Source organism: Cyprinodon tularosa, unplaced genomic scaffold, assembly GCF_016077235.1.
Source record: "Cyprinodon tularosa strain WSP-4 unplaced genomic scaffold, ASM1607723v1 ctg531, whole genome shotgun sequence".
NCBI lineage: Eukaryota > Metazoa > Chordata > Actinopteri > Cyprinodontiformes > Cyprinodontidae > Cyprinodon > Cyprinodon tularosa.
In genome coordinates, this window is record NW_024039265.1 from 276,752 (window position 1) to 296,963 (window position 20,212).

Here is a 20,212-nt window from a genome sequence, read left to right on the forward strand (position 1 = left end):
TATATATTTTGTCTTTTTATAAGAGCACAGAACAAAGGATAAAGAAAAAAGAAACAGGGGGATATTTCATTGCTATTATATTAGATGATCCACAGAGCTAAAGAACCACTTGGACATCTGAGGCTGCAGGTCTCAAACTCCTGATCAAGCAGATGAAACCTATGATCGTATCTCAACACAGCTGATCTAATAGTGTAACCTTGACCAATCAGTTTCAATCCCAGTGCGTTCCAACATAATTAAATGAATTAGCAATATTTCCTCATTACAAAGGCAATACCAAGAGCAAGGACCAGTTCTACAGGGCTACTGGCCCCTGTTGACCCCTGTCCAGAATCACCTATTGCCCCAACTGTTTAATTTCACTCCTATTTTAATACTGCACCTCCTGTGACAAGTAAAATCAAAGCTGTGCGACCACTAACATGAACAAGCACTTAATGTGCCATTTACAGCGATTCATTAACAGACACTGGTGCCTCTACAGAAGATCAGTCAGGTTCCATAAGGAGGATAAGCATTCTTTTTGCTTAGGATGTGTTTAGGTGGATGAAATCAGATGTCAGGTATGGCCTTGAGACCTGGTCTGTCATATTTCTTATATCCAAATGATATGTGCTGTGTAGGGTTTTCATCTATATCTGTTTAGTTGCAGATCTCATCGTACTAAAAACATGACCGTTAGGTTAATTGGTTTCTCTGAATTCTCCTTAATTGTGAGTGTGTGTGTGAATGGTTGTTTTTCCTGATTGTCTCTGTGTTGCCCTGCGATGGGCTGGCGACCTGTCCAGGGTGGACCCCGCCTCTCACGTGTAGACAGCTAGAGATAAGCATCAGCACCCCTCACAACCCCAACTGAGATTAAGCGTGACAGAAATGGATGGATGAATGTTATCGTACCAGTGTAGATTAGCCTCTCAAAACCCACCAGTTTGCCGGCGACCCGTTTTATAGCATTTACAATCAATATCTCAGAATGCATGAAAATTACACCAGTAACATGTTTTCCAATATGGACATGTTAGGTATCATTGGAAAGCTTAGATTCTCCATAATTTAATCACCAAGTTTATTTTATGGACATACGGAGGACCAAAGTACTGTACGAATAACACAAATATAACAGCATGTCAAAATGTAAAAATGACAAAGCAGTCACAACAAGCAAGCGTGTCTTTATGTAAAAAAAAAAAACCTATTATGTTTTAAAATAAAAAATGACTTTGATTCATGTTTGAACTGATGCAGCTTGGTTTTGCTTTAGTCACCCAGTTTTTATTTATATATTATGCAAAATGTATGCAAAATAGGGGAGAATTTCCCAAAAGGAGGTAGATGTTAAGATAGATATCCAAAGAGGCGAAGTTCAATTTTATAATCCAGGACATTTTACATAATTTTATCAACTTTTGAAATTGGAAATTATACATCTAAATTATAAGAGATAAATGCACAAAAACAGGGGTTAATATTTCTGAAACCTATCATATGTTTCAAGATGTGAAGTGAAAGACGTCCCCTTTCAGAAACCTAACTGGAGCTGGTTAAAGGAAGATGCTTGAGAGCCAAAACAAAGACCTGCAAAGCGAAGGCTTGTTTCAAAACACAGCCTGCTACCTTGTTGATTGGCATTATGAAATGGTTTGTTTTCTGGTTTGTTATATTAAGTTTTTTGTAAAATAAGAAAGAGCAGTAATAGATAACATTCAATTTCAATGATATTGTCTTAACGAATGTTGGAGTGCTCTTTGAAATACTGACTGTGATCTATGCTACTGTATGCTTTAGGAGGAATGTCTTTCAGCCATCTCTCCTCTTAACTTGCTTTGTGGGAGCTAAACTGCTAATTTTTTGCTGACAGTAAAGTTAATAACAGTTTCCTAAACTTTAAAACTCACTTCACGTAATCTCAAGGCATGGCTGCTGAATCAACTCATTAATGAGCAAACCCATGCATGTAATGGCCGCTGCTGATACGAGAAAATATTGGACAAAAATATTTGCTGGCTGAAGTTTTGATCCATCTATAAATCACTAAGCTACTTCATGCATTAAGTTTTTTATTAAAGAAGTTTCATTTTTATTTATTAATTTATTTTTTATTTTTTTGTCTTGATGATTTTATGCAGCTTATCCAGGCTGAGGGAGACACTAACACTCCCAATGAAGAAGCCTTGGCTTCAAAACCAAGTTAGTACCTTTCTGTATGGATTTGCATGTTCTCCATATTCATATTTCTGCATTCTCTGGGTACTCCAGGTTTCCAATCAAATTCAATTTGATGGCATCATAGCTGCTGAAAAGAACCATGAGTGTGTGGATAGTCTAGAAATTGCAAAATGGGTAGTCAAGGATTCATGCTGTTTTTGTGTCCCAAATGATAGACTATGTGTTCCATGAAGGATGACATGATTAAAATTGCACACTATGCAAGAAGTAAGTGCAAACCCTGGTAGGTACAATAATTCACTAGAGCTGGATTATGAATATATTTATTTAAATATGTTCATGTTTTACTCTGGGTTTTAATGCACCTGTGGTTGAAAAGCTGAAAAGTGCATTTGATTGCAACTAAATATAGCATGTTTTGTGCAAGTTCAGGAGCTTGGAGTGTGCTGGGGAGACCTCATGAGGTCAGTAATAACAAATGCTGAATGTTGCAGATAGCTGCCTATTAAAAAAAACAAAGGATTTAATTAATACTATATCAGGAACATAGTTAAACAAACAAAAATATATCTTAGTCATTATTCTAACCAACATAACAGCTGTGCAGGACTGAGGCTGCAAGCACAAACAGAGAGGAGCGAGCATTTCATAGTAAACTGGCTGGGTCATTAAAGAGAGCCTGGAAAAAGATGTTTTTCTCATAGAGACAATTGTTTTTTGTTTTTTTGTCTGTTTTTTTATGTGATTTTTGTTGTCTGAGAAAAATATGAAAATAATAAAATTCATTTCTTTTACAGTACATTTTAAATACCTAGGTAGAACAATAATAAATGTATTCCTACCATAATGGACTGGCCCCCTAAACAGCAGTAGTTAGAGCTTCCTTGGATTTCTTCATAACGTTAAAACCAGACTAGGAAGCAATGACAATCTGTAATTTTCACGAATATAAAAACTAAGATATCAAATCTTTCTCCTACAAACACAATAATTAAAGAGGCCTGCTGTTACCTGATGCCAAAAGATTATTGACCAGAACGAGGAACTTCTCATCTGCCACTTGGCCGTCAGTCATCAGGAACACTGTGCCAACATTCTTCACACCAGCTTTGATGTAGAGCGATGCCAGGTCAGTCTGGGTGGGAAGTGAAGACGAGTAGGAGGATCAGGAATGAGAAAAATCGTAGAAACTGAAGCTGTTAGAGAAACTAGACTATTATGATAAAAGGAGTTTCTCCCACTCAAAAGCATCTGACATTCAAACATCCTTATGCTGTTTGAACTCTAAAACTGTACAGAGACGTGCTATATTCATACCCTTTTAACCTTTCCATATTTTGCCATTTAATGACATCATATTCAATTAATTTATTGAGATGGACTGTGATAAACCAATACAAAGCATTGCCTAATTAAGAAGTTGAAGAAAATTACTATATGGTAAGGAAATTTTCTTAACCAAATAATATTAAAGAAATGTGTGTTCAATCGTCTTTTTGAGTAAACATCTAAATAGTAAACTTATTTTACTATAAATATAGCTATTATGATGAAAAGACGAGGGGGAACTTTCTGTGCACTTCTTCAAACGAATCATGTTTGACATATAACATAGTGGTACAGTAACAACAGAATGCTTTTCTTCAGCAACAACATGGAAGCTAATTAAATATGTATAAAAAAAGAACCTTTTAGTTTTTCGTCCGTTGTTGTATTATAGTCCTGTTTTACCTTGGATCATACTTCAATATGTACCAGAGAACTAAAATGCTAATGTTTATTTTAGGGAGCTTTGCTGGTCTAAGGTCAGTTTTCTGTTTGCTCCCATTCAGAGTCAATAAGATGATGGGCAGACTGAAACACAGGGTGTTAATATAGGAAGGTGCTAAAGACATGCACCTTTAATCATAGTGGTGATGCTGCAGCCAATGCAGCATAAGCATGCTTTCAATCAGGGTGTATTCATGTTTTAGAATATACCTTCCCAGTCAAACGCACTCCCCTGTCCACTTCCCTGCACCTCCATGGGAAATCTCCTCCAACTTCCAGCCACTGCAGTGACCCCCTCTTGCATATTTTTTTGCCCTGACTCCACCCTTTCACTAATTTACAGGGTCTAACCAGGAGAGGACTCTTCTCTTTAGATCTTAATGTCCACAAATCACGACAGAAAGAATATTTTATTACAAATACTGATGTTTAAAAAAGGAATTGTAGGGAACCAGTGAAGCATCAGCCAAGGACCAGCCCAGGAGCAGCCAAGGGCCCATCGATGAAAGTGGGGAAATTTTGAATGGCTACTACTGCAGGTATTGCACAAATAAACTAATGCTGGAAAATTAATAAAAAAAGAGAGGGTATGAATACTTGCAAGGAACAATAAAAACGTTGCAACAACCAGACACTGAATATCTTCCTTTCAAACCTTTAAGTCTGTGAGACCGTAGTTTTTTCTCAAGGTGATTTGAAAAACCTCCAGATTGGAGATGAAGGCAGCCAGTCGGGTCAGACTCTGCTTGCCGCTGCCGCCTACTCCGACCAGCAGCGCATTGCCCCGTGGAGACTCCAGGATTCGGTTTATTCGGCAGCTGTATGTACAGAGCAGTGGGAGGAAAGAATCAGTGGAAAGGAAAGAGTAAGAAAAAATAGAATGTAAGGGAAAAGAGCTGACTGAAAAAAAAAGACCCTGAGAAGGTTTGCTTTCTTTCTTTTGTTCTAATAAGGAACAACACCCCTCTCTATTTGGGTTTCCAATTAAAAATGTTATTTTTCTCTAGACTGAGCTTCACTCCATAACATTTCATATAATATATATAATAAGAATGTCCTTTTGTCTTTTCATTTTTAATAGATGATCTGATTTCATTATTTCCAGTTGCACAGCTGAAAGGAACAACTACAAACACACTCCCATTTTAACTGCTGCCATGTTTCACATACAAAGTGACAAATCTCAGTTGTTTCCGCGCTTCCAGTTGCGCTGACATTTAAATTTCATCTTCTCCTGATGACAGTTTAGCCGCTTTGCATTTCTTGCAATTTCAATAACGTTTCAACGACTTTCAGTGATTATACATAAGATGACATTTAAACTTCTTAGATGCCAACTGGCGCTAAAGCCAAACAATTGGAAACAAATGTTAACTGCCTTTACTTCTTTAAACTCCACTGTTCGCTCTAAGGGCTCTTATCTGTCTCTTAACTGCTCTCATCATTCAGGGCTTTATTTACTCAAACATCTGTTACTTTCCAAACATAAGTAGAGTTAATCAGCTTGCTTTATGCAGTTTCAGTTCCAGTTTAACATGTAAGCACATAATTACATTTTCACAATATTCCAATATCGACCTAAAGTATAAAAAAATTAACATAGCCATTTTTATTAAAAATCAAGCCCAGAAAAAATGATCTGACATTCTTTAGTCATTTTGGTTGGATTCAAAATACTTGTAATATTACCTTTTTAACAAAACAACCTATAATCTTAAACCTAGTTTGGGCATTAGAATGTGGTCTGCCTATTGATAAAGGCAAACAAACTAAAAAAAAAGCTATAAGCAATAATTTTGCAACCTTTTTGATTTACTCTTTAAATAAAAACATATCTGCATATATTTTAAGACAATCAAACATTTTGAAGTTCAGGACCTATATTTTTACTTCTAAGAAATAAAATGGAGAACAATAATTTGTCCAGCAAAGAGTTGTTTAAGAGCCAGCAGTGCAGAGTGGCAGATGAGGAACATCAGCTGACCTTAACAAGCAAGACCCTGGATAAAACTGAGTATGACTAAGAGAACAGTCTGCACGGTAAATTATGATGTTTTGCTTCTCAATGGGTGAGTCAGAAGTGACCAGATGTTAAGTGTTGTGTAATAATTTGTTTCTCTGTTTTTCTGATAAAGTTATACATTTCAGAAAGAAGAAAAGTAGTATATGCGCCCTGAGTTGTTAACCTGGACTCACATGTGAGCCATTGCATCTTCAAATAGCACCAGGTTCATGGTGGCGTTGACCTCATTGTAGCTTTCCAGAGCTTCCAGCAGGATTTTACTGAGGCTGCTCCAGGACTCCACTGGCATGTACCTGGGCTCCTCCAGCCCCCCGGCGAAATGGCAGTACAGGTTCATCTCCCTGGTCTGCTGCAGCTCCTCCTCCATGTCCTTGGGGAAATTCATAGACACACATTTGTGGTAAACAGTGACAGCAGCACTCTTCTGCCAGCGGAACATTACTGTTAGGCCTAAACTGTGTGGACATGGACATAGCTAAACGTCTTTGCTTTGCAGAGGCTGACCCAGTTCATTTTCATCCATGCTGGCTCTGAAATGTTTCACTCTAGATTCTGCCTCTTAAGGAAAGATGTCTGTATGAAAAAGTTAGACTAGAGTTGCACTAAGAAACTGACTACTGATGGGAAACGACCAATTTTAACTTGACTGAAGCTGAGAAATTAGAGACTCAAATATTTTTTTGTCAGCAAATGCACCATAGTGTCAGTTATCCTACAAACTAAGTAGCTAATATAAGATGTTAGATATTAATCAGAATGTGATTGTTTTACAATTGAAAAAGCCTACAATGTTTCCTCTTTTCCTATAAATAGCAGTTACAAAGGAGGTTGCAAAGAATCGTTATATTTTTTTCTTCAATTTTTATATAGTTCTTAATAAGAAACCAGAATTGACTAAACTTTGTATAAATAGACAACAGTTCACTAAATCTGGAGTTAAGCAATCAGACACAAAGCATTGACCAGTGTATTTCTAAAAAAGTCTGCTTTACTTTTTCCCCCTCAGAATGAATTGTTTTATATCCTGAATTTATTTTTTCAGCATTTAAAAGATAGAAAAACTGCAGTGGAGATGGGTCCTTGCCAGTATAACTCAAGTAAACAGTATAACTGACTAAGAAAACATGCACTGCTGTAATTTTTTACTAGAGATGCACTAATTAATATGTTTGATTCAACAATTATCTGGTAAATTTTTATGAACTTTTATTAATGCATTGAAAAGACGATCTTATCTTTCATCTCTAAGCAAATCAGCCAATAAGTGTGTGATGTAGGTTTGTTGGATTATATGAAAACGAAAAAGTCTGACAGACAATTTAGTGAATGGATAGAGAAACATTATGTAAATTCTACAATGCCTCTCGATGCAATTCTTTAGGATTCTAATATATGGGAAATAACCTGGTGTGCACTTTTTCCATGTTTAAAACAAATGGTATTGACTGGTATAAAACCTGATCGGTGCATTTCTGATTTTCATGGATCGCAGATGCCTCCATGGGGAAGTGTTGGCCTTGTGGTTAGAGCAGAGCGCTTGTGGTCTGACAAGGTTGCAAGTACCCGGTACGATCCCCTCAGCCTGCACACTGAGTCTCCAAGCCACACTGCTCCCAGGGTGGCGCACAATGGCAGCTCACTGCTCCCAAAGCAGATAGGTTAAATGCAACAGTAAAGTTCTCCAGTGTGAGATTAATAAAGTTCAATTATTATTATCATTATGCAAGCTGTGGGTTTACAGGCTGCACATGAAGTGCGTAAACCTACAGCTGTTGCATAATTGTTGCACAATCTCTTATTTTAATCGTTTTATTTCCAGATGAACTGTATTTGTGTGTGTGTGTGCTTGTCAGTTTTTTTTTTTTTTTTTTACTTGTGTGCATGACACAGGGCAACAGAAAGGGTAAGGAGGGAGCAGTGGGCAGGAAACCATTAAAATGTTTTCCAATTTGCCAGCCTGGCAGTGCAGACCCTGACAGCCGGACCCCATACCAAACTGGTTAATATTCTCCCCGATGTCTCTTCAGGCTTTCTGCCCTCTCTCCCCCTAAAAAAAAAAATCCTTTTTCCCTCCTCCTCCTTTTCTTCGCTGTGCTGGCCACTGATGCCTAAGTCAAGATACAGACAGCCTAATGATTCTCTCCTTGCTCCCGTCTACCCCAGCTGAACTTCAGAAAAATTCTCACCTCATAGAACTTTTTCACTGTGTCCGTCTGTAGCTTATCAAAGGCATGGATGTCCTGCTCCTCAACCAGTTTATCCCTGTAGACCCGATCCGACTCATGCAAGTAGATTTTCAGCAGGTCCTTGGAGGTTTTTATGCACTGGCTGGTACAGAAGAGAATGCCCTAAGCAGAAAAAGTGAAAAGAAATAAGGCTTCGGGTTTTATTTCAGAGGCTGATTTAGCCCATTTCCAGCAGAACAAGGAGGGAAATAGAGCACAGAAACTGTGGGTAAATCACTAGATACTCTGAGGGGGCAGGTTGTTACCAGGTGTGACAGGGAAACTCAGAGAAATAATGACAGTACTTTTTTTTCTCCATCCCACTGTTAGAGAAGTGCTGTTCCATGTGATGTGGGGCCACGTTCAGTGGGAAGGAGAAATGTCTCGTTTAAATTAAAAGAATGTACATTAGACAGTAAGACTTCCTTTAAAGGTTGTATTTTCAAACAAGGGTCAGCTCTGACTGAGAGCTCTTTGAAAGGCTCCACATCCAGCTTTTGCCCAGATTTTTGAAGAAACTTAGATCTGACCATATAAATGCTCTGATTTCTAAAAACCTGATGATGTTGTTGTGTTTCAGTGTGATTTGTTTTGCAACGCTTTGAGAAAGCATACTTCATGTGAGCTGAGCAGCCAATAACTTTAGTCTATTTAATATTTAAAAGGGGACAATGTAATTTAATATGATTTTTTATCTGAGCTGCAAGCTTCCAGCATCTTTCAGAATGTTTCTGCTGCTCTGCTGCTTTTCAGCTGGTTGATCATCCTCATTTTCAGCCATGGGCTCTGAGGCCAAAGACTCTCCTCGTTCCATGGAACACGAGGAGGCATGTTCAGGGTCTGGAAATGATGAGGTCAAATCCAGAAATCCAAACCAATCTCAGTTTTATAGTTTTATATATTTTTGAACGATGATGCAGGATTTATTAAACTGAACTTGTTGATAATATTAATAACAGGAATAGATGTTGATCCAGGACATAAATCTATTTACAAATAATTTACATTTCAGTTTTATTCACTTTGTAGAATTTAAAACATATTATGACTATGGTAATATATATATATATATATATATATATATATATATATATATATATATATATATATATATATATATATATATAGTTGAATACCTACTTTTGGAATCTGAGGTTGTTTTTTTTATTTCTCTTGTAAATATATCTGTGCTTTCAGTTGAGTAATTAAAAAAGTTTTGGTTTTCATCTATTAAAGGTTGTGAATGACCCTTATTCACACAGACTGCTTCATCCATGCATCCATTGATCCATCATAAATAGAACCTTTTCTTTCCAGTTTTGTTTTCAATCAGACCCATAGATCAAGCTTATTTGTTAAATATGATTGAGCTGAATGCATTGTTTTTCTAAAAAAATCAAGTGAGCCAGACAGGAACTCAAAATAATGCAGATCCAGAAATTTCAAGATAAGAGGTGATGCAAGAACGGGCCTTGCATGCATCCAGTGTGGATTGCCACACTGCAACTGTTTGAATTGGATGAAAGAATGGATATAAACGATATATAAAGGCCAGATGGCTACCTCATTAGACTTCTGGATAAGGGCTTGGACAGAATTGAATTGCTACCATACCCCGAAATCTCACATTTTCCGTTACTACCCTGCCCAGCTGCTCTCCAGGGCACCTGCGCAAAGCAAAGCCTACATTGCAATTGTGGATCTTGACCTGGCCAGACTGGAAGGGAGCAGAAAATTGTTGGCTCCGTATTTTGATGGTGCAGGATGGAGAAGACGAACGTGGACAGTGACGCGAGGAGGAGTAGCGATGGATGTGGAAGATTGCATTATTCTGGAATTACTTCAGCAGCACAGGAGAACCTATGCCTAGCTGCTGCAATTACATCTATTTTTGTCGGAATCCACTATTTTACCTTTGCTGCTACAGTATTTCATTTGTTACCATGATTGGCTAAAATCAGACTAGATGTTGCTTTACCCAATCAGCTCAGAAGGTTCTCCCAAATGTCCCTCTTTTCCCAGATTCGAAGGGAGCAGCTCCAGATCAATAATTTTAAGAACTTAAGCTGAGTACTACACATTATTAATCTGGCTTGCCATCTCAGCCTGTTCAGCTGTCTACTGTACTTCCTTTTTGCTAGTCATCATCACATTTATTATAAACCTAAAACTCCACCTGAGTTCCAGCTGAATTATCAGGTTTTCTCATTGATTATCTGCAGATCAGACAATTTAATGTTTAGCCCCCTGCTATAAACCATTATGCAGAGTTACCATTGTTTATAATCAGTATTTGATACTGGCAGAACAATTTTCATGATGCAAACAGAAATATCAAGATTTCTTTCTCCTATTAATTCAAGCAGGAACTGTTAACATTGAGTTGCTGTCACAGAAATCTCACAGGAACATGGAAGTGTTTTCTCTTTAGGAGAGAAAAAAATCGACAGGGGCACGATCCATCCTGATTTAGTTTGGACTAAGACGGTGATCCAGCTGACTGATGACTGAACAACAACCAAGAGCAACGTATATAAAAACAGATTGGTTTCCGAGCCCTGATCTCACCCCCTGTTCCGTCTTCTTATTTAAAACAAGTCACGTTGATAAACAGACGAGTGTTTAGTGGGTGATTGATGATAAATCTGTCTGTGGTGGAGGACTGTGTGACGTGGCTGATTTCCCACAGAGGCATGGAGGATGCATTCAGGCAGAACTCACCACAGTACTCGGTGCATCCTATAATAGGTCCAAGACAGAGTTTTTCCCCTCTGTGCACCGTCACCCAGGAGATGGAACCAAGCAGATGTGTTGTGTCTTTCGCCCCAGAATCTTTTCCCATCAACAGAATCATCTCAAGGGGTGAAGCCAGCTGAACCTGATCTGCCTTCATATACTGCTGAATATGACAATTCGATGCTAAATCCACTGTGTAATCGTGCAGATGGGGGTTCTATGGATGTGTGTGCTAACGATTTAAATCAACACTTTTTAGGCTTATGAAAGTCAAGAATCTTTGAGCTTTCCAGATCTGCATTTTCTACTTCATTTCAATGCCTATTGAAATCAATCATGACAACCTGCATAAGAACAGCTGAGCAAAACAAAACGCCATATGGGTCTCTACAATGACTTGCCAAAGTATTTATATGCTGTAAACCTTTTCATTTTGTTGTCATAAGCTGTTATGTATTTCATTATGGTTTTTACGTGACAGCCCAAAGCAAAGCAAAACTGTATCATGGAAGGAGGGTTTTAACCTTTTCAACTTACCTTATAAAAAATGACAAAAATTTAAAAGTGTCTCCGTTGTAGCATTTTGTGTTTAGAAATTAAAGCATTTGGCCATATATTATAATTAACAGTTCAAGTTTTGCTATTGTGTAGTGTTAGCTTTTAGACCATACATGTAGCCCGAGATGTAGACCAAAATCTTACATTTTGGTTTCAGCTGGCCAGGGTACCTTGTTCTTAATGTTTGCTGTCTCCTCTACATGGCTTTTGAAAAATTATGGACTGGAATTGCTTTAATTCCCAGATTATGCAAATTGTGCCACTGCTCCAAAAATAGAAAAGAATAGAATAAAATACAATAGAATAGAATAGAATAGAATACAATACAATAGAATAGAAAATCCCTCTATTGTCCCACAATGGGGAAATTCTGGCGTTTACAGCAGTAAAAATATTATAGAAAAAATGGGCATACAAAATATAATAAATTATGGGAATTTCGCTGGGAGTTATAGGGATGTGGGCTGCCATTTGGCTGGCGATTGACTGGGATGGGCCATCTTGAATGGCTGCTACTGTATGTTAGCCTAGAAACAGAAATGCTTCAGACCAATGAAATGCAGTAACGTGTAAGACATCAACACGTCATCCAGAGGCAGAAGAATGAAGCAAAACAAAAATGGCTGCATCTTTGAAAAAAAAAGGACATGATTTTCACCTTTGTGGTTGGCAAAGATGTTTGCACGTTCACTACCGGATTTGGTAAGAGTTTGATTTATCATTTAACTTCGCTAATTGCAAAACAAATCAACAAAGTGATGCATCAAGCTGCTACTGCTGCCATGTTTGGTTAAAAACTTACAAGATTGATACTGCGTAGAATTAAACGTAAACTACAGAGTATCAATCTGGCTTGTCCCAGGTTAAGACTCTACCACCTGACCAGCAGATCTCTGCAGCTCCTCCTCAGACCTCGTAACTGCTTTTGTAATTACCCTATTTTCTACATCTCACTGTAAGCCACCCACAATTGTTTTTATTAAAAACTGGAAATGTGCATATATAAACCATACCAGGCTATAAACTGATATCTACTGAACTGTCTCCCACCAAACCTGTAGGCGGAGCTCTACGTATCACCCCTAGAGGGCTTTCCAGTAGGAGCTTCTAATGATGGAGAACAAAAAAAAAACATAGCTATGTAACCCTTTTATTTACTTTCTAGTTATGCATTCATTTGTGTTAATGTATCAAATAAGATCCCCATACAATAAGATGAAGTTTGTTTGAAGTTTGCTTGCTTTTTTGAAGCACTGTAACTCTAAGGAACATGCTTTTAACTTTAGCTATTTGCCAAGTAAAGACATAGCAAAGTATGCTCACACAAAACCAAGAAGAGAAACTTTTTCCCCTCTATCCAGATGATTTTGGCTGTCTCTCAGAATCCTCCCTCAATATCTTCTTGCTTCATTCAACTCAGAGGAGAGGGATTAGAGCTCTGGGTGTTGACATGTATCTTCTGTACAGCGCTGTCTGTTTCCATGGGCTGGTTTTCCTCTCTTCCTGACAGCTGCTCTGAGCCCCGAACAACTGACAAATGCACCCAGCTGACTATCCACTGAATATCATACAGACATATAGAGCAGTCAGTCCAGTCTGGGTGCGGTCTCACTGCACCACGAGCCTCATGTACTCTCTTCAGATTCTTTCTTCTCCATCTGCTCCATCCATCTCCCAAACCTACGCCTCCCCCTCCGTAGCTCTCAAGCTTCAAGGAGCTCGTTTAGGTTGACGCGGAGTAGACAGGCAAGTGGATATGCCCGTCGGTCATTACAGTTAACGAACAGTGGCAAACAGCTCTTTGACAACAATCCCTGTTGGACTCCAAACTGTTTGTTTTGGCCTGTTAGAGGAATTTAGCTGCTGTTCTTCACTCTCAGCAAACCCACTTATAAACTGGCCTTATTGATCAACAGGAAAGCTCAAAGGGAGTTGAGATTCAAAGAGAGAGATTATGACAGAAAAAAGGGGATTCACTAAGGACATAAGTTTTGAAAAAAAGTAAATATATATATATATATATATATATATATATATATATATATATATATATATATATATATATATATATATATATATATATATATATGGGAAAAGCTCATACTTAATCCTTCACATAACTAAAAACGGTTTAAGCAAACTTGAAAAACAATTCTCTGAAGACGAAGTCTTGATGCTCAACTGAATTGTCATCTTTTTGTCATATTAACAAAACACCTTTGCACAGACTGCTGCATTCTCTACAGCGCCTTTGAGCCAAGCTTTTTAGCTCATTAGAGTTTATCAACATGAGGCACTTTCTTTGGGCTACATCCCCAAGTTCCAAAAGCTATAAAAAACAAAGTCCTCCAATTATTTCAGTTGAGGCAAACATCTCATAAAGTCCAGCTAGAAAATACCGACCGACAACCGATTAGGCCTCCCGCTCAGAATTAGAGCAAGTGTTCTGTCACAACAAACCCTTTCCTACATCTGTGAGTGCGGAAGACTGTAGATCTGATTGGGGAATTATGACAGAGGCGCAGATGCATGTCAAGACGCTACTCACCTCTTCCCACCTGTCCTGAGGTGTTAAAGCCAGGACCTGAATAAGTAAGGAAGAAAAACTTCAAACGAGCTCATAGAGCCCTTTTTTTTTAGCTCCCTCTTATAAAGCTATTGGAGGAAAGGACCAGCCAGCTTTGGCACTGTTTCTTCAGCACAGTTGCCAAATACCTGTTTCGGCCAATTGAAGAGACCACAAAGACTTTGTCAAAGTGATGTGAATGGTGTATTCAAACACTGACTTCAAAGTCTTTACGTAAATTCCCAGCTGTTTGAAGCCAGTGATGTGTGTGATCAAGGGCCTGGAAGCTAAGCCCTGAGGTGTTTGGGGCGTGAGCTGTCAAATAGGAAGGAGGCTTTTATTTTTAAGCCAACAAGCTTCAACTCTGCAACAAATTTGTGCGATTGGTTAACAGGAAAATCTTTAATAAATATTTGATAAATTACATAATTAACTTTAGAAGTATTTGCCATGATAAAACAATATCTGCTTCTTAAAAATATTTCCCCCTCTTGCCTGTTTGCCAAAATAAATGCTATAAATGTTACTATAAATGTCAGTATCAAGTAAAGATAACTGGGTAAATGCAAACAAAGCAGCTCTTAGGTGTGTTACAGCCACTGACCTCCTGAGGCTCTCTCCTTAGTTTTCTTTTCTGTTTGTTTTGCAGGTGAAATATCCCTAAAGCACACAGGAACTCACTTTCTCCTTGTCAGTGGATTCATTAAAGCCTCACTGATCCACTGCCACACCCCTTCCTCTTGGGCATCTCTGACTTTGGTTGAGCGACAAATATTCTGTGGATAGCCTTGGTTTTATATACAGTTATGTTCTAGACCACTTTGTTGGAATTGGAAGTTTTGTACGGGTTCTCTAACATTTTCATTTACTTAAGTTTCCTCCTGTTCCAGGGAACTTAGGTAGTGTAATGTACTTTTTTTTTTTTCTTTTTTTTTCTTTTGCCTAATAGGAGTATTTTTCATTTTTGGCCAGAAGAGGCATTTCTGATTATTGTTTGGCATTGGCTACTCTTATAACTATTTACCTTTGTTAAGTATGGAGTTAACACCTCAAAATATTTATCTTTCATGGCAAACTTGTTTAACTTAGCAGTTTTAAGTTCGTTGGTTGCTAAATCTTTATATGTTTCGGCCTTCTACCACCTAGAATTTCTGATTATTTAGTGTGGAAAGATAGATGTCTAAATCAACCTGGTTCTGTGTGTAAAGGTACGAGCATTTTCAACCTCATGAGTTATACCTTTGCAAAAACCTTTTATATCACTTTTTTTGAGACAAGGGTGCACAGTGGGGCAGCGGGTAGCACTGTTGCATTGCAGCAAGAAGATTCTGGTTTTGATTCCTGGCCAGGGTTCTTTCTGCATGGAGTTTGCATGTTCTACCCGCGCATGCAGGGGTTCTTTAAGTTGTCCATAGATGGGAATGTGTGCGTGCGTGGTTGTGTGTCTCTGCATTTGCCTGCGACAGACTGGCGACCTGTCCAGGGTGTGCCCCGCATCTCACCCTCAGGCTGCCGGAGATAGGCATCAGCCCCACTATTACTCTAAGAAGGACTAAGTAAGAGCAAATGAATGGGTGAATGATTTTGAAACCTTAGCAGCCTATTCGAGTACATATCCAGTATCTTTATTAAATTTAAGCCCTGAATTGATGAGGTTGAGCCAAAAGTTTGAGGTGTTGAAAGGTGGACCTACTTGTTTGTTTCTGATCATTGTCGTGTGCATAGCCAGAGTGATTCAGCCAGAGGTAAAAAAAAAAGTATCATCATTTAGGAATGGCTAAAAGAAGAATTTGTGGTTCCATCAAATTCTGCATGTCATGGTTTCGACATCAAAATCTGACCAAAAAAAGCTAAATCAAAACAAATCCCTGGTGGGAAATGCATAAGCGATTTCACATTTGCACAATCTTGGGTAGGCAGAGGACGAGATCACTATACATATTTGACTTTAGATTAATGTGTAACCTGCAGAGACAGATTATCTCAAAGTTGTAGCAACACCAACCCATAATTCACCATTCTTATCAGCTGTTAAGTAGATATATCTCTTATTTGAGAATTTGTTTGCACTGAGAATTTCTTTGCACTGAAAATATTCATGCTACATTGGCTTAACCTCAGGATCACAATCACAATTGAACTAAATATTAACTTGTGAAAATTACCAGGCACATACAAATACACATATGTTATCCTTCTGGGAATGAAAAGGAAAAAAATGTATACAATTTTATTAGCATAACATTACACCTATATAACTGTATAATGAAAACAGTGCGCTGTGTCCTCAATCCATAAACTCCTAGAAAGAATAATGAAAAATTAACTTCCTATAGCAGAGTGGCTCAAAGCGTTAATTATACAACAGAGAGTGTTAAATGAAAGAGCCTGCCCTCCATTAAAACCGTGGAGGATTTTGACAGAAATATTGCCCCCAAAGCCTCTCCCTTGATAGCATTAACACTCTGATATTATTCATTTAAATACATTTATGTACCCATGGAAAAGCAAATCTATTGTATTCTCCGTTCCACTTATTTCAGAATTATATCCAGCGTTCAGTGCAGCCTCTTAAATCAATAATCATTTAGTGAGAAATTAGTGACAGAAGCCCAGCAAAGCAGAACTGCAGGAGAAGAGAATAGAGGTAAAATATGTATGCCCTTCTTTGAAACAGAGGTGTGGGTGGTGTCGGGGAAAAAGAGCCAAACTTTCGGAGGGCAGCTTTTGACTTCTGCTCAAGAGAAGATTAACCTGAGGTCACTCTTTCCTGATCTATTTGGTCCATAAAAGTGTCACCTGAAATATGTTGGAGAGGTCCCGCAGGTTAAAGATGTAGTGGAACTTGACCGCTGTGGGGAGGAAGGCAGAGCAGACGCGTTGATGCAGAACCAGGGCCAACTGGACCAGGGCAGAGCTGCTCCTCTGCAGGGCGGAGTTAAAGCCCTCTCCACTCAGGTGCTGAGACAGGATGGAGCTGTAGATGGTGCTAAGGGCCTCTGCTCCGGGAGAGGACAGGGCAAAGATGCAGAAGTGCCGCTATGGAGAGAAATAAAGAGTAAACAACCCGAGATAACTTGCTGTTCCATACTAATGATGGTAATGCTAAAAAAATTATTTTTGTATGAGTGTCCTTCATCAAATGTACTTGAGTGATCTGTGGAAGGAAACTGCTAATTAATTTGTTATTAGATCCAACACCATCTGGCAGCAGAGTTTGTGACTTCAGCTGTATTTTATAAATTCCCTGCAGCATCACATTTGACTCTATTGACAAAAACAGAATTTAAAACCCCTTTAAGTCCAAAATATGTTCTACTGCCCTGAAGGTAAATGTTTAAGGCTTATCTTATGTCAGAGTGGTTATACAAGCTGATGTGTGTGATTTTTTTTTTTTTTTTTCAGTAAACTCATTAATACTATTTATTTAATTTAAGAGCTTCTTACCTCAATAGATCACAATCCAGTAAAAGAAAAGTGTGAGATTTTATTAATTAGTGTCAGTCTTGGTTCTGTTTAAGTTTTCTTTTGAGTTTCCAGTTTCACTTTGATCCTTGTTTTTCCTTGTTTTCTAGTTTTATTGGTTTAATTCCTATTTTGTGGGGTTTTCTGGATATATTTGAGTTTTTAAATATTTCTTAATTACCCTCTGTTGCCCTCTTGTGCTGGTTTCCTTTTCCCTAGCTCCTTCTAGAATCCTCTGTTCACACCTGCTCCCAATCAGCTCATTAGTCCAGTCTTTGTTCTGTCTCCCATATATACTCTCTCTGTACAGTTCCTCAGGGCTGATTCCTCATCTTTTCTTTGTTCCCCATGTGAGTTTTTCCCATGAAGTTGTCTGGTCCATGTATTGTGTGCTTTGGTTTCTGGATTTTTGCCTCATTTTGTTAATTAAATATATCTAAGAACTCTCCACTGCCTCCTCACCTCTGCATTCGCGTCCCTAAAACCTCAACCCAACCCTGACAGCTAGCCCCTGAATAAAAATATTTTCTTCACTAGTTTGAAACAGAATTTAGACCAAAACATAGATTTAAAAAAAAAATTGTTTATATTATAAAAAATCATACAAATAAGTCTTGGGGAAAAAAAAAAAAAAAGAAAACATCACAACATTAGCTTTATACCCTTTGGCAGATATCACTTAAAATAGTTGATTCCTCTCTAACATTATCATCTCTCATTATTTTGAAGGGAATTTGAGACACTGCTATTTATATTACTGTTATTCAGCAGACCCAGGTTTGATTGTAAAACATATGGCCTCACCTAACACTTTATAATAATCAAATGTCTGATCTCTTTAGATAACTGACGCAGGATCATGAGAAATTGCCTTATTGTTTAGAAATGCCCAAGCACAAATAATGACATATAAAATGTATTATATATATACATTATTTATTTTGTGTTTTGTGAATTTTATAGAATTATTCCTTTGGAAGGCTTTGGTTTACAAAGGTCATGCTGCATGATGCTGCAAAAAGCAAAAGCTCAAATCATTCCCCTTCCACCATCCTGCTCAACCATTTGCAGAAATGTATTTAGTAGTGCTGTCAATCGATTAAATTTTTTTAATCGCGATTAATCGCATCAATGCCTAAGTTAACTCGCGATTAATCGCATTTTAATGGCACATTTTTTTCCTGATTGAAAATCATTTAAATACTCTTGATGACATACAAAAAAATACATACAGGCTAGGTTTGTGCCAATGTTCTTTTTTTTAAATGAGAACAGGTCACAGACACTGATTTATCCCATAGAAACATATGGCAAGAAGATGGGGAGGCATGTAGCAAAAATTAACAAATATGTAGCCAAAAAAAAGGCCCTGAAAACAGGCTGATGTAAAAGAGTCTTTACAGTTAATACAGTCTTTTGAACAAAGACAAGCAAGTAGAGTTAACATTAGATGTCAATTAACCAAGGTAATAATGAACAATTTTCAATCAATACATCAAAATCAATAGACCGACATCACTAGATGGAGGTAGTCTATGCTCTAGAAAGTGAAAAATGAGAACACACACACACACACACACCCACACACACACACACACACACACACACACACACGCCATACTGACCTGTGGCGTACAGACAGCAAGAGTGCCGTAGCAGATTCCATTTCACCTCAGGGGCTTAAAGAAAAGGCACTAGCGTCACCCAGTGTATGAGCGTCTTTTTCCCTTGAGGAGCTCCGCTCTTGAAGCCTATGGAAAATGCATAGACTGGGGGAAAATAGCCCCGCCTTCCTGCAGGCTGCAGCGGGATGTACTTGGAAAATTGTACCATAAAAAAACCACATAGCGTTAATCTCACGTTAAAATTATCGCCGTTAAAATGGCCTCGCGTTAACGCGTTAATAACGCGATAATTTTGACAGCACTAGTATTTAGATGTCACATTGCTAACCCAAGTAAGCAGTGGCATGCAGTAGTAATTTCCTATTATTTGTGATCTTTTTCATTGTAAATGAACTTAAAAGGCTTTGGAAATTTCGTTTTAGCCCCTCCCAGAATAATAAACAAGAACAACAGTTTCTCTTAATCCTAATCTCTTTACATTTAATATTTAAATCTTAAAAAGGTGTGATGCCTTAGTCATCTTACAAAGGCAAGAAATATTCAAGCCAAAAGGAGTTTGGACATCAGTCTGCTGCCAGGATAGTGCTGTGATAAGTTTATGTTTATATTAGAGCATTTTAAATATGTGTCCACTGTCTCTCTGCCAATGCTTTAAGTAAATAATTGGCAGCTAAACGGTTCTTACAGTTGTGCTGCTCTGATACTAACTAATGGTTTTTGGCTGATGGTGCAATAATACAGGAAGGGAAGACATTTATCTTTTCCCTCAACAGCTGTTAAATACACACCCCACCTGAGTCCACAGAGGATGTTATTTTGTTCTTGCAAAGGGTAAAAACCATCCTTCTGTCTGTATTCTGAGAAGAATAGCTGCCAAGGTGTCCGCACTAAAACATTCCACATGTGAGCCTCTGCTTTGCTCCCAGCCTGCTGCCTGCTTTGTAACCTTTACAAACCAACCTCCCTTTTTTCCATTTGGGTGAGGCAAAGTTACCTTGATGTGTGACACTATCAGTAAGAAGCAAGGCCCACTGGAATATTTGCAGTGTCTTCTGTCACACATCTCCATTTGAAC

General features: G+C 38.1%; 1 protein-coding gene across 1 annotated transcript in view; it reads right to left on the bottom strand.

Annotated features, from left to right (window-relative positions):
• Positions 1-20,212, bottom strand: part of LOC119796023 (dynein heavy chain 9, axonemal-like) — a 236,756-nt gene that overhangs the window by 113,154 nt on the left and 103,390 nt on the right. The window contains exons 47-51 of the mRNA XM_038304321.1: positions 16,847-17,086; positions 8,149-8,310; positions 6,136-6,332; positions 4,595-4,757; positions 3,181-3,304 (exon numbers count right to left, since the gene is read on the bottom strand). Of these exons, the coding sequence (XP_038160249.1) occupies positions 3,181-3,304; positions 4,595-4,757; positions 6,136-6,332; positions 8,149-8,310; positions 16,847-17,086 (886 nt within the window). The remainder of the gene's footprint in view (positions 1-3,180; positions 3,305-4,594; positions 4,758-6,135; positions 6,333-8,148; positions 8,311-16,846; positions 17,087-20,212) is intronic.